Source organism: Maylandia zebra, linkage group LG15 (genome assembly GCF_041146795.1).
Source record: "Maylandia zebra isolate NMK-2024a linkage group LG15, Mzebra_GT3a, whole genome shotgun sequence".
Lineage (NCBI taxonomy): Eukaryota > Metazoa > Chordata > Actinopteri > Cichliformes > Cichlidae > Maylandia > Maylandia zebra.
The window spans coordinates 40,658,025-40,671,691 of NC_135181.1; the positions used below are offsets into that span (position 1 = coordinate 40,658,025).

Consider the following 13,667-nt stretch of genomic DNA (forward strand, 5'->3'; position numbering starts at 1 on the left):
GCAACAAGGTAGCTCTGCAGACAGCCTGCAGACTTACAGGACTAAGAGGCTTAAAGAGGTGGAGGAAATATCACAGGCCTTTGGCCTCTGGTCCTGCTGCTAGACTCAATCGTGTTGTTGTTGTTTCGGTTTTACACCTTTTGGCAAAAGAGTCTGGGTGAGCATGGGTCAGAGGAACCTTCAGCGAAAAGCTGCTGGACTCTCAATAAGCTTTCACTTTGAAGTCTCAAATCAGGGTCAGGGTGACTGCACGTGACGGAAGGAAATGTTAATGAACCTGTTGGTCAATGAATCTTCATTAACAACTATATTTACTCCAGAGTTCAGTCTCGATTTCTTTAGTCGGACGTTTAACATTCACATGCACCTACGTTTTTTTTAAGGCCCAAATCTTTCGAACACATTTATAAATCAAGAGGCTTCATTTTGTCTTAAGACAGGAGGCCACTTTATTAGCAAACATCTAATCAGCCAATCACATGGCAGCAACCCAATGCTTTTAAGTGCTGAAGTTTAAGCCAAGCATCATGTTGTGAAGAAAGAAAAAACAAACAAACACTGTTCTCAAAGTTTGTGTGCTTTTGCAGTTTTTTAGTTGGAGCTCTTGGAGTTTAGATTATGTAGAATCCCCATGAGAGTAAACTGGTAGGTGTTTTTCCAGTAGCAGGACCTGCAGTCTGTGGGTTTAAGGGTTGAGCTGAGAACAGCAGTGGGCCCTGGATCTCTCTGAGCTTCTATGAAACTTGCTGATTGCTTTTAAAAGTCTAAAAAAAAAGTCATCTTTTAAACTCGCTTCTTGGTGACTTTTTCTGTTTTGATGTTCTACCATTTTTGTTGTGAAGCAGTTCGTGATATTTATCTTGAAACATGCTATATAATAAAACTTTGACTTTACTTTAGTTAATACACAAGAACAAGCATAGTGCAGCAGATATTTTATTCATTAATTGTGAACTTAAACAGAGAGTATTACAGTAATTCAGAGACAAAATGTTAACAATACAAAGATGTTAACAGTGTACTTCGCGCTGTAACGGCCATAAAGGACATTTTATAGATGGACAGACATTTTGCTTTGAGTGAGAAACAGCAATAAGAATCTAAAGGCACTGACTGAACAAAGCTCAGTTTTTATTGCAGTGCAGAACTGGTGAAGAAGAGTATGTTCTTCACATGCACTATGTTAGACATGAAAAGCAGAGGGCAGTAGAGGCACATTAACTCTAACCAGTTGAAAGCAAGAAGGTTTATTATTAACTGCTCCTGTTTCATTCAAGTGAAGACGCAAAAAAGTCATGCTTGTTGTTCATTTGCTGGCGGAAGAGTTTGTTTGCCAGTTCCTTCTGTTCTGGTGTGGTCAGATACTTGTCGAGCAGCTCTTTATAGTGCTGTTCTGGGTGGCCGTACATGTTGGACATCTTCCAGGTGAAGTAGGCGTTGCAGCAGTTCTCGTTGAGCTGATTGGCTAGCCACAGCCACAGCCTGGAGCAGGGAAGCAGAGCCACGGCAAAGTAAATGGGATCCTGATTCTCCATGATGTCTTTGTAATCAGACAAGTACTTTTTCATGGCAGGGGTTGGTTAATGATTGACACACTCTGTGGATGTGACAAGTAGATTTAATTATTGACACAGGTTAAATATAAATTGTAGCAATGACTTCAAAACAGTAACATTCCAGTTAAATAGAGAAATGTTAAAGGAGGTTGCTGAAGGTTTCTTACATTGAGGTTAAATTCCTTTAACGTGCTTTCAGCATACGTCTTGTAGCTTTCACACCTATCCTCCATGAAATCGTGGAGGTCCTCGGGGACCTCGACTTTGTTTCTCATCTCATCCAACATGTCTGTGACCACCACCAGATAGTTGATGTCTTGGATTATGAATTTGACATAGTTGTCTGCCTGCAGGTCTCCAAGCTGCATGTGCTGTAGAAACGGTGTATGCAGCGTGTGCTCAGCAATGTCCTGGTTACTGACCCACAGGTATTCATAGACATCAATGTTATTAACTGTGGGGGAGAATTTTAAACAGAATTAACCGAAATTCACATTTGCAACTACGTTACAACACATTTATAACCGAAACAGCCACTTCATGTTTTGACAGTTATTTTCTTTTTGTCTGTTTTGAGGGTTTTTGCAGTTTTTCAGTGAGCAGATTGAAATATAAAGACATTTCTTACCTGATTCCATCTCAACGTATCACTCGGACGCTGCAGCACAGTCACACAGCAGGAAGCTTCTTCAAAGGTTAAGAATGTCAGACTGATACTGCATTCACAGTTTTGGTGAGTGGGTGTTTTGTAAACTGGTGTAATTTAATACATTTTCACTTCATGTTCTAACTCGTTAGATGAGTCTTCTTTCCTTTATTTAACAATGTAGTTACACAAGAGAAGGGAAAAAGTCACACTGGTTAGACCTGTTTCAAATTCAAATCAAATTCAAATTTGTATTTGTCACGTACACAGTCATACACAGTACGATATGCAGTGAAATGCTTGGACAACTGCTCGTGACCTAAAGAAAAAAAAAAGGAAAGGGCTATGAATAAGATAGGAAATAAATATGAAAAATTAAAGTGTAAATTTAACTAGGAAGGAATAAAATATAAAAAATTAAGGTTAAAAATGAAATAGGAGGCCACTTTATTAGCAAACATCTAATCAGCCAATCACATGGCAGCAACCCAATGCTTTTAAGTGCTGAAGTTTAAGACAAGCATCTTGTTGTGAAGAAAGAAAAAACAAACAAACACTGTTCTCAAAGTTTTTGTGCTTTTGCAGTTTTTTAGTTGGAGCTCTTGGAGTTTAGATTATGTAGAGTCCCCATGAGAGTAAACTGGTAGGTGTTTTTCCAGTAGCAGGACCTGCAGTCTGTGGGTTTAAGGGTTGAGCTGAGAACAGCAGTGGGCCCTGGATCTCTCTGAGCTTCTATGAAACTTGCTGATTGCTTTTAAAAGTCTAAAAAAAGTCATCTTTTAAACTCGCTTCTTGGTGACTTTTTCTGTTTTGATGTTCTACCATTTTTGTTGTGAAGCAGTTCGTGATATTTATCTTGAAACATGCTATATAATAAAACTTTGACTTTACTTTAGTTAATACACAAGAACAAGCACAGTGCAGCAGATATTTTATTCATTAATTGTGAACTTAAACAGAGAGTATTACAGTAATTCAGAGACAAAATGTTAACAATACAAAGATGTTAACAGTGTACTTCGCGCTGTAACGGCCATAAAGGACATTTTATAGATAGACAGACATTTTGCTTTGAGTGAGAAACAGCAATAAGAATCTAAAGGCACCGACTGAACAAAGCTCAGTTTTTATTGCAGTGCAGAACTGGTGAAGAAGAGTATGTTCTTCACATGCACTATGTTAGACATGAAAAGCAGAGGGCAGTAGAGGCACATTAACTCTAACCAGTTGAAAGCAAGAAGGTTTATTATTAACTGCTCCTGTTTCATTCAAGTGAAGACGCAAAAAAGTCATGCTCGTTGTTCATTTGCTGGCGGAAGAGTTTGTTTGCCAGTTCCTTCTGTTCTGGTGTGGTCAGATACTTGTCGAGCAGCTCTTTATAGTGCTGTTCTGGGTGGCCGTACATGTTGGACATCTTCCAGGTGAAGTAGGCGTTGCAGCAGTTCTCGTTGAGCTGATTGGCTAGCCACAGCCACAGCCTGGAGCAGGGAAGCAGAGCCACGGCAAAGTAAATGGGATCCTGATTCTCCATGATGTCTTTGTAATCAGACAAGTACTTTTTCATGGCAGGGGTTGGGTTAATGTTTGACACACTCTGTGGATGTGACAAGTAGATTTAATTATTGACACAGGTTAAATATAAATTGTAGCAATGACTTCAAAACAGTAACATTCCAGTTAAATAGAGAAATGTTAAAGGAGGTTGCTGAAGGTTTCTTACATTGAGGTTAAATTCCTTTAACGTGCTTTCAGCATACGTCTTGTAGCTTTCACACCTATCCTCCATGAAATCGTGGAGGTCCTCGGGGACCTCGACTTTGTTTCTCATCTCATCCAACATGTCTGTGACCACCACCAGATAGTTGATGTCTTGGATTATGAATTTGACATAGTTGTCTGCCTGCAGGTCTCCAAGCTGCATGTGCTGTAGAAACGGTGTATGCAGCGTGTGCTCAGCAATGTCCTGGTTACTGACCCACAGGTATTCATAGACATCAATGTTATTAACTGTGGGGGAGAATTTTAAACAGAATTAACCGAAATTCACATTTGCAACTACGTTACAACACATTTATAACCGAAACAGCCACTTCATGTTTTGACAGTTATTTTCTTTTTGTCTGTTTTGAGGGTTTTTGCAGTTTTTCAGTGAGCAGATTGAAATATAAAGACATTTCTTACCTGATTCCATCTCAACGTATCACTCGGACGCTGCAGCACAGTCACACAGCAGGAAGCTTCTTCAAAGGTTAAGAATGTCAGACTGATACTGGATTCACAGTTTTGGTGAGTGGGTGTTTCCTAAACTGTGGTGTAATTTAATACATTTTCACTTCATGTTCTAACACCTTAGATGAGTCTTCTTTTCTTTTCAAGGTTCAAGGTTCAGGTTCAAGGTTCTTTATTTGTCACATGCATAGTTATACAAGTATAACACACAGTGAAATGTAGCCTGACACGCTCCTCGACATGTGCAAAAATTGGGGGGGGGGGGGGGGGGGGGGGGTGTATATATATATATATATATATACACACATATAGTATATACACTGGGTGAATGTGCAGTAGTAGCAGCAAGCAGGTGAATTCTGTACATTAATATGAATAGATATCTGACTATTTTACAGGATAGACAATATAAACATATTTAAAATTAAAGGAATTTGAAATGTACATTGTGCCTGGGTTTAGAGTGTCTGGAAGAGTCCTGTCTCAGTCAATTATAGATGATGTGAGCGGGCGGGTGTGTGTGTTTAGGGCACGGATGGCTTGGGGATAGAAGCTCCTCTTGAGTCTCTCTGTCCTTGCCCGGATGATGCGGAACCTTCTACCAGATTGCAGAAGTTGGAACAGTTTGTTGCCAGGATGGGACGGGTCCTTCAGTATCTGCTCTGCTCTAGTCCGGCATCTCCTGGTATAGGTGTCCTGAAGCGGGGGGAGAGCAATCCTGCAGCAGCGTTCTGCTGTACGGATCACTCTCTGGAGAGCTTTTTGGTCCTTCACACAGCTGTTCCCAAACCACAATGTGATGTTCTGTGTGAGGATGCTCTCCACAGCGCCTGTATAGAAAATCCTGAGGATCTTTTATTTCACAATGTAGTTACACAAGAGAAGGGAAAAAGTCACACTGGTTAGACCTGTTTCAGTTGTTTAGCTCCCATCCTGTCAGCATCAGCACTCTTTTACCAAAGCGTTAAGCCGAAGTTTTCGAAAAGTGTGACTTTTGTCAGAAAGCTTGACGGGTTGGCTAAGGCTATGTCCACACTAGCCCGGATAGATTTGAAAATGGCGGTTTCGTCTGAAAACGCTCTGGGTCCACACTAGCAAAGACGCAGGAGGTGAAAGGGATGGCTTCGCAGTATACTGCAAAACAAGCTCAAACCACCCACCTACAGTGGGGCAAAAAAGTATTTAGTCAGCCACCGATTGTGCAAGTTCCCCCACCTAAAATGATGACAGAGGTCAGTAATTTGCACCAGAGGTACACTTCAACTGTGAGAGACAGAATGCGAAAAAAAAAATCCATGAATCCACATGGTAGGATTTGTAAAGAATTTATTCGTAAATCAGGGTGGAAAATAAGTATTTGGTCACCTCAAACAAGGAAAATCTCTGGCTCTCACAGACCTGTAACGTCTTCTGTAAGAAGTTTTTCTGTCCCCCACTCGTTACCTGTATGAATGGCACCTGTTTGAACTCATCATCTGTATAAAAGACACCTGTCCACAGCCTCAAACAGTCAGACTCCAAACTCCGCCATGGCCAAGACCAAAGAGCTTTCGAAGGACACCAGGAAAAGTATTGTAGACCTGCACCAGACTGGGAAGAGTGAATCTACAATAGGCAAGCAGCTTGGTGTGAAAAAATCAACTGTGGGAGCAATCATCAGAAAATGGAAGACATACAAGACCACTGATAATCTCCCTCGATCTGGGGCTCCACGCAAGATCTCATCCCGTGGGGTCAAAATGATCATGAGAACGGTGAGCAAAGATCCCAGAACCACACGGGGGGACCTGGTGAATGACCTGCAGAGAGCTGGGACCAAAGTAACAAAGGTCACCATCAGTAACACACTACAACGGCAGGGAATCAAATCCCGCAGTGCCAGACGTGTTCCGCTGCTGAAGCCAGTGCATGTCCAGGCCCGTCTGAAGTTTGCCAGAGAGCACATGGATGATACAGCAGAGGATTGGGAGAATGTCATGTGGTCAGATGAAACCAAAGTAGAACTTTTTGGTATAAACTCAACTCGTGGTGTTTGGAGGAAGAAGAATACTGAGTTGCATCCCAAGAACACCATACCTACTGTGAAGCATGGGGGTGGAAACATCATGCTATGGGGCTGTTTTTCTGCCAAGGGGACAGGACGACTGATCCGTGTTAAGGACAGAATGAATGGGGCCATGTATCGTGAGATTTTGAGCCAAAACCTCCTTCCATCAGTGAGAACTTTGAAGATGAAACGAGGCTGGGTCTTCCAACATGACAATGATCCAAAACACACCGCCCGGGCAACAAAGGAGTGGCTCCGTAAGAAGCATTTGAAAGTCCTGGAGTGGCCTAGCCAGTCTCCAGACCTCAACCCCATAGAAAATCTGTGGCGGGAGTTGAAAGTCCGTGTTGCTCGGCGACAGCCCCAAAACATCACTGCTCTCGAGAAGATCTGCATGGAGGAATGGGCCAAAATACCAGCTACTGTGTGTGCAAACCTGGTAAAGACCTATAGTAAACGTTTGACCTCTGTTATTGCCAACAAAGGTTATGTTACAAAGTATTGAGTTGTATTTTTGTTATTGACCAAATACTTATTTTCCACCCTGATTTACCAATAAATTCTTTACAAATCCTACCATGTGGATTCATGGATTTTTTTTTCACATTCTGTCTCTCACAGTTGAAGTGTACCTCTGGTGCAAATTACTGACCTCTGTCATCATTTTAGGTGGGGGAACTTGCACAATCGGTGGCTGACTAAATACTTTTTTGCCCCACTGTATCTGATATGCAATATCCTCTTAGTACAATAAACTTAAGAGGATATTGCACCTCATACCAACTGTCAACGTGCAGGTGTTTGTGCTCATACGCTGTGTTTGGTTTTCATCAAATGCGGTGTTTTTGCATTATAGCCAAACATCACTTTGGTCTTCTGTAACAAGGAAATTGTTCCAGAAATCTTGTGTTTGTTCAGATGCAACTTTGCCAACCTAAGCGATGCTGCCATGTTCTATATAGAGAAACCTGTGGAGTTTGAGATGCAGCTCTTCCATGTTTTGCAGTTTCTCTGAGCATTGCACGGCCTGAGCTATGGCTGAATTTACATCTACTCCTGGCGATGTGTTAACACACACCTGAATGCTCCAGACCAGCAAACTGGCAAAACTTTTGCTTTCATGGAGGCGTTCATGCTCGCTGATGATCAGTTATCGAATGTATTTGATTAGCAGCATCGTGCTGCTATTTGCTCTCTACTTCCCATGGAAGCAGTAAGGGTGCACTGAAGGTTTTACAGGCCAGTCCTTTGTTTTTCATGACTGCAGTCACCTGATTTCCTCTTTAACCTTTGTCTACTCATGTCCTTCAAAAAGTTTACAATTTCTAAGCCAGTTTTTTTGTTCTGTGCAGCTGCGTTGCTTTTGTCATGTATTATGCATTTAACCGCTGGGCATGGTGGTGGGAATGGGCATAGAGTCGGCCCAGACGCTGGCGGGCAGCATAGTGTCCGTGGTGCTGCAGGGACTCGCTGCCGGAACCTTCCTGTTTGTTACCTTCTTTGAGATCCTCACCCGGGAGCTGGAGGAGAAACAGGACCGGCTGCTCAAAGTGCTTTTCCTCATCATCGGCTACGCCGCACTCGCTGCTCTCGTCTTCATCAAGTGGTGACAGACACCCAGCGATGCCAAACTACACTAAGAGTTCACTTTAATGAAGCAATCAGTTGTGAGAGGCGGGAACATGTGGCGTTTCTATTTGCAGTTTTAAACAGGAAATTACTCTAAAATCAGACTTTTGCCCCTGAAGGACGGATGAGTTCATTTATGTGTTTAATAACTAATATCTGTAAGTGGCTGCAGTGAGACTGCTGCTGCTGCACATCTGGAGCTGTAATATAAGGACACTTCAAATTTCCTTACAGCTACTTTATAGTCTATAACAAACCATTTATGATATTTGTAGGCTGCTTGGAGATGCTAAACAAAGGGGCTTAAAATGTTTTTAACTTATTTTTATAAACCTTTCCGTTACAGTGATTGAATCTCGCATTAGAAACTGCAGGTTGAAGGGGGCGACTGCTACATAGGGCTAGCGCTGCATTCACATATATGTGGGGTAACCAAAAAGTTCCAGGAATGAGCCCCTAAAAATAAAAAGCCGTCACTGATTTACATGTAAGGTCATCTTCTTGGGCACTTCTAGACCGTTTTCAAGGCAGCAGCTATTTTTAGATTGCTTCATGAAAGCCCTGCTAGGTCCTGTTGTACTAAGCTTCCTCTGTCTCCTTCACTGTGTCGACATAAGCCAGAACTGTTTTTAATTTGTGGGAAGCTGAAAAGTGCAAATCTGGTGGTCTGTTAATGTGGAAAAAGGGGTCAGAACAGGGCTTCCAGCAAGACATCTAAAAATAGCTGCTCTGCTAAACACTACCTGGATGTGTCTGAGATGATGACATTGACCAAGAGATTGTTTCATATTAAATATGGTCGGGTTGTTTTTATTTTATAGACTCGTTCTCAGGCCTTTTTGGTCATACCTCATAAGGTAGTATGTAATACCTGACTTCTCAGGATTCCATCTCACTGATATTGTTCCTAACATCTAGCATCCTCCCAGTTTTAGGTCATTTGTTTCTACATAGTTTCAGGCCTAAACGTCAGTTTTTATTTATTAGAGACAGGAGTGGTTCTTACGTTTATGAAACGCTACATCCTGGACGGCTCTTCTCCAAACTCCGAGTGAAGTCGATTCTTGCCGCTCCACCTATCTGTAAATTGCGAATACAAATGCTTGTCCTCCATTTCTTATTGTCTGTGACATCAGGAAAGTGATGTCACTGATGATGATCAGCTGATTAGCTTTTTCAACATAGTGTGAAGTGAATTTTTCACAGAAGTTTTGTGGATACGCATTCACATTTTCGCTTTGTCCAATCTTACTTCTGCCAATCTGCATCTTTACACAGACTTTGCATGTAACAAACAAAGTCTATGCAGAGAGAGACTTTAAAGTTGTGATTCTCAAACGATGAATGACCATGAAAAACAACTTTATTTTAGGAAAAAAGTGTTTTCTGATGCTGCTCGCTGACCTTTTTTAATTCATCTCCTATCCTTTTTAACCCTCACCCATAAAAGGCTGGTGAGCTGTTGTTTGCAAATACAATAACTCGAGAACAAGGCTTGGTCGGCTTTTCTGAAAATCACCTGTGATTTAAAACTTTATACCATAGGAGGCTATGAGGAGGAGGCTGAGGTGGTGGCCCCCACATTATTTTTTATTGGTGATCTTTGTTGTTGTTGCGCTATGAGAAGCACTGCTGTAGAGAGATTCAGGTTTTCATACAAACTGGGAGACCAACTCAAACATTTGGATGTCAAGAAGACGACAGAGGTGCAGTATCAGCGCGCGGGGATGTTACTGATGATGCAAGCCGAACACGTCCATGTTTATAGTTTTATTTACTATTCGTCTACTCAGTAACAAGCTAAAGCCTTTAGCTTAGAGGACTCAGAAACGGAATCAGAGTTGTCCTGCTCTCCTAGCCTAGAGCTGTGAGCCAAAGGTGAATCCCAGATATTTTCTGTTAGTTTGTCAAAGCTCTTCAGTTTCTCTGTTGTTTTTACATTCCTGCTGTATTCTCAGAAATGCCCACACAAACACACTGGAGCCTTTTAGCTGCTTTTTCTTTCTTCATGTGTTCATATTGAGATCTGGATCAGGTTTGTATTTATGATTGTTTTTGCCATCTTGTCTTGATGTCATTAATATGTTTTGCAAGGTGATTTTTTGTGTGTGTATTAGTTGGAAATAAACTGATTACTATCTGATACATCCATTTACGGCTTTGTGTTTGTTGTTTCACTCAGACTGTAGTCTGAACTTAGCCTAGGGCCTGTGCTATGAACCAGGTTTGGCATACCCAGGATATCACCACCATACGGTTTGCTGATAGCAGATTCGAAAACAAAGAGGTTAAATGCATAATACATGACAAAAGCAACGCAGCTGCACAGAACAAAAAAACTGGCTTAGAAATTGTAAACTTTTTGAAGGACATGAGTAGACAAAGGTTAAAGAGGAAATCAGGTGACTGCAGTCATGAAAAACAAAGGACTGGCCTGTAAAACCTTCAGTGCACCCTTACTGCTTCCATGGGAAGTAGAGAGCAAATAGCAGCACGATGCTGCTAATCAAATACATTCGATAACTGATCATCAGCGAGCATGAACGCCTCCATGAAAGCAAAAGTTTTGCCAGTTTGCTGGTCTGGAGCATTCAGGTGTGTGTTAACACATCGCCAGGAGTAGATGTAAATTCAGCCATAGCTCAGGCCGTGCAATGCTCAGAGAAACTGCAAAACATGGAAGAGCTGCATCTCAAACTCCACAGGTTTCTCTATATAGAACATGGCAGCATTGCTTAGGTTGGCAAAGTTGCATCTGAACAAACACAAGATTTCTGGAACAATTTCCTTGTTACAGAAGACCAAAGTGATGTTTGGCTATAATGCAAAAACACTGTTTTGAGGGTTTTTGCAGTTTTTCAGTGAGCAGATTGAAATATAAAGACATTTCTTACCTGATTCCATCTCAACGTATCACTCAGACGCTGCAGCACAGTCACACAGCAGGAAGCTTCTTCAAAGGTTAAGAATGTCAGACTGATACTGCATTCACAGTTTTGGTGAGTGGGTGTTTTGTAAACTGGTGTAATTTAATACATTTTCACTTCATGTTCTAACTCGTTAGATGAGTCTTCTTTTCCTTTATTTAACAATGTAGTTACACAAGAGAAGGGAAAAAGTCACACTGGTTAGACCTGTTTCAAATTCAAATCAAATTCAAATTTGTATTTGTCACGTACACAGTCATACACAGTACGATATGCAGTGAAATGCTTGGACAACTGCTCGTGACCTAAAGAAAAAAAAAAGGAAAGGGCTATGAATAAGATAGGAAATAAATATGAAAAATTAAAGTGTAAATTTAACTAGGAAGGAATAAAATATAAAAAATTAAGGTTAAAAATGAAATAGGAGGCCACTTTATTAGCAAACATCTAATCAGCCAATCACATGGCAGCAACCCAATGCTTTTAAGTGCTGAAGTTTAAGACAAGCATCTTGTTGTGAAGAAAGAAAAAACAAACAAACACTGTTCTCAAAGTTTTTGTGCTTTTGCAGTTTTTTAGTTGGAGCTCTTGGAGTTTAGATTATGTAGAATCCCCATGAGAGTAAACTGGTAGGTGTTTTTCCAGTAGCAGGACCTGCAGTCTGTGGGTTTAAGGGTTGAGCTGAGAACAGCAGTGGGCCCTGGATCTCTCTGAGCTTCTATGAAACTTGCTGATTGCTTTTAAAAGTCTAAAAAAAGTCATCTTTTAAACTCGCTTCTTGGTGACTTTTTCTGTTTTGATGTTCTACCATTTTTGTTGTGAAGCAGTTCGTGATATTTATCTTGAAACATGCTATATAATAAAACTTTGACTTTACTTTAGTTAATACACAAGAACAAGCACAGTGCAGCAGATATTTTATTCATTAATTGTGAACTTAAACAGAGAGTATTACAGTAATTCAGAGACAAAATGTTAACAATACAAAGATGTTAACAGTGTACTTCGCGCTGTAACGGCCATAAAGGACATTTTATAGATAGACAGACATTTTGCTTTGAGTGAGAAACAGCAATAAGAATCTAAAGGCACCGACTGAACAAAGCTCAGTTTTTATTGCAGTGCAGAACTGGTGAAGAAGAGTATGTTCTTCACATGCACTATGTTAGACATGAAAAGCAGAGGGCAGTAGAGGCACATTAACTCTAACCAGTTGAAAGCAAGAAGGTTTATTATTAACTGCTCCTGTTTCATTCAAGTGAAGACGCAAAAAAGTCATGCTCGTTGTTCATTTGCTGGCGGAAGAGTTTGTTTGCCAGTTCCTTCTGTTCTGGTGTGGTCAGATACTTGTCGAGCAGCTCTTTATAGTGCTGTTCTGGGTGGCCGTACATGTTGGACATCTTCCAGGTGAAGTAGGCGTTGCAGCAGTTCTCGTTGAGCTGATTGGCTAGCCACAGCCACAGCCTGGAGCAGGGAAGCAGAGCCACGGCAAAGTAAATGGGATCCTGATTCTCCATGATGTCTTTGTAATCAGACAAGTACTTTTTCATGGCAGGGGTTGGGTTAATGTTTGACACACTCTGTGGATGTGACAAGTAGATTTAATTATTGACACAGGTTAAATATAAATTGTAGCAATGACTTCAAAACAGTAACATTCCAGTTAAATAGAGAAATGTTAAAGGAGGTTGCTGAAGGTTTCTTACATTGAGGTTAAATTCCTTTAACGTGCTTTCAGCATACGTCTTGTAGCTTTCACACCTATCCTCCATGAAATCGTGGAGGTCCTCGGGGACCTCGACTTTGTTTCTCATCTCATCCAACATGTCTGTGACCACCACCAGATAGTTGATGTCTTGGATTATGAATTTGACATAGTTGTCTGCCTGCAGGTCTCCAAGCTGCATGTGCTGTAGAAACGGTGTATGCAGCGTGTGCTCAGCAATGTCCTGGTTACTGACCCACAGGTATTCATAGACATCAATGTTATTAACTGTGGGGGAGAATTTTAAACAGAATTAACCGAAATTCACATTTGCAACTACGTTACAACACATTTATAACCGAAACAGCCACTTCATGTTTTGACAGTTATTTTCTTTTTGTCTGTTTTGAGGGTTTTTGCAGTTTTTCAGTGAGCAGATTGAAATATAAAGACATTTCTTACCTGATTCCATCTCAACGTATCACTCGGACGCTGCAGCACAGTCACACAGCAGGAAGCTTCTTCAAAGGTTAAGAATGTCAGACTGATACTGGATTCACAGTTTTGGTGAGTGGGTGTTTCCTAAACTGTGGTGTAATTTAATACATTTTCACTTCATGTTCTAACACCTTAGATGAGTCTTCTTTTCTTTTCAAGGTTCAAGGTTCAGGTTCAAGGTTCTTTATTTGTCACATGCATAGTTATACAAGTATAACACACAGTGAAATGTAGCCTGACACGCTCCTCGACATGTGCAAAAATTGGGGGGGGGGGGGGTGTATATATATATATATATATATACACACATATAGTATATACACTGGGTGAATGTGCAGTAGTAGCAGCAAGCAGGTGAATTCTGTACATTAATATGAATAGATATCTGACTATTTTACAGGATAGACAATATAAACATATTTAAAATTAA

General features: G+C 40.9%; 3 protein-coding genes across 3 annotated transcripts; all 3 read right to left on the reverse strand.

Annotated features, from left to right (window-relative positions):
• Positions 1–1,114: 1,114 nt before the first annotated feature.
• LOC143412542 (uncharacterized) lies at positions 1,115–2,301 on the reverse strand. Its single transcript, XM_076873585.1, has 3 exons — positions 2,185–2,301; positions 1,724–2,010; positions 1,115–1,595 (listed from the first exon to the last, which is right to left on the reverse strand). Exons 1-3 carry the CDS (start codon positions 2,192–2,194, stop codon positions 1,581–1,583), a joined length of 312 nt encoding a protein of 103 aa, XP_076729700.1. The 5' UTR covers positions 2,195–2,301; the 3' UTR covers positions 1,115–1,580.
• A 1,011-nt stretch (positions 2,302–3,312) lies between these two features.
• On the reverse strand, positions 3,313–4,516 carry LOC143412543 (uncharacterized). Its single transcript, XM_076873586.1, has 3 exons — positions 4,384–4,516; positions 3,923–4,209; positions 3,313–3,796 (listed from the first exon to the last, which is right to left on the reverse strand). The coding sequence occupies exons 1-3, from the start codon at positions 4,391–4,393 to the stop codon at positions 3,467–3,469; spliced, it is 627 nt and encodes a 208-aa protein (XP_076729701.1). The 5' UTR covers positions 4,394–4,516; the 3' UTR covers positions 3,313–3,466.
• Positions 4,517–12,130: 7,614 nt separating this feature from the next.
• On the reverse strand, positions 12,131–13,334 carry LOC143412544 (uncharacterized). Its single transcript, XM_076873587.1, has 3 exons — positions 13,202–13,334; positions 12,741–13,027; positions 12,131–12,614 (listed from the first exon to the last, which is right to left on the reverse strand). Exons 1-3 carry the CDS (start codon positions 13,209–13,211, stop codon positions 12,285–12,287), a joined length of 627 nt encoding a protein of 208 aa, XP_076729702.1. The 5' UTR covers positions 13,212–13,334; the 3' UTR covers positions 12,131–12,284.
• Between the last annotated feature and the right edge of the window lie 333 nt (positions 13,335–13,667).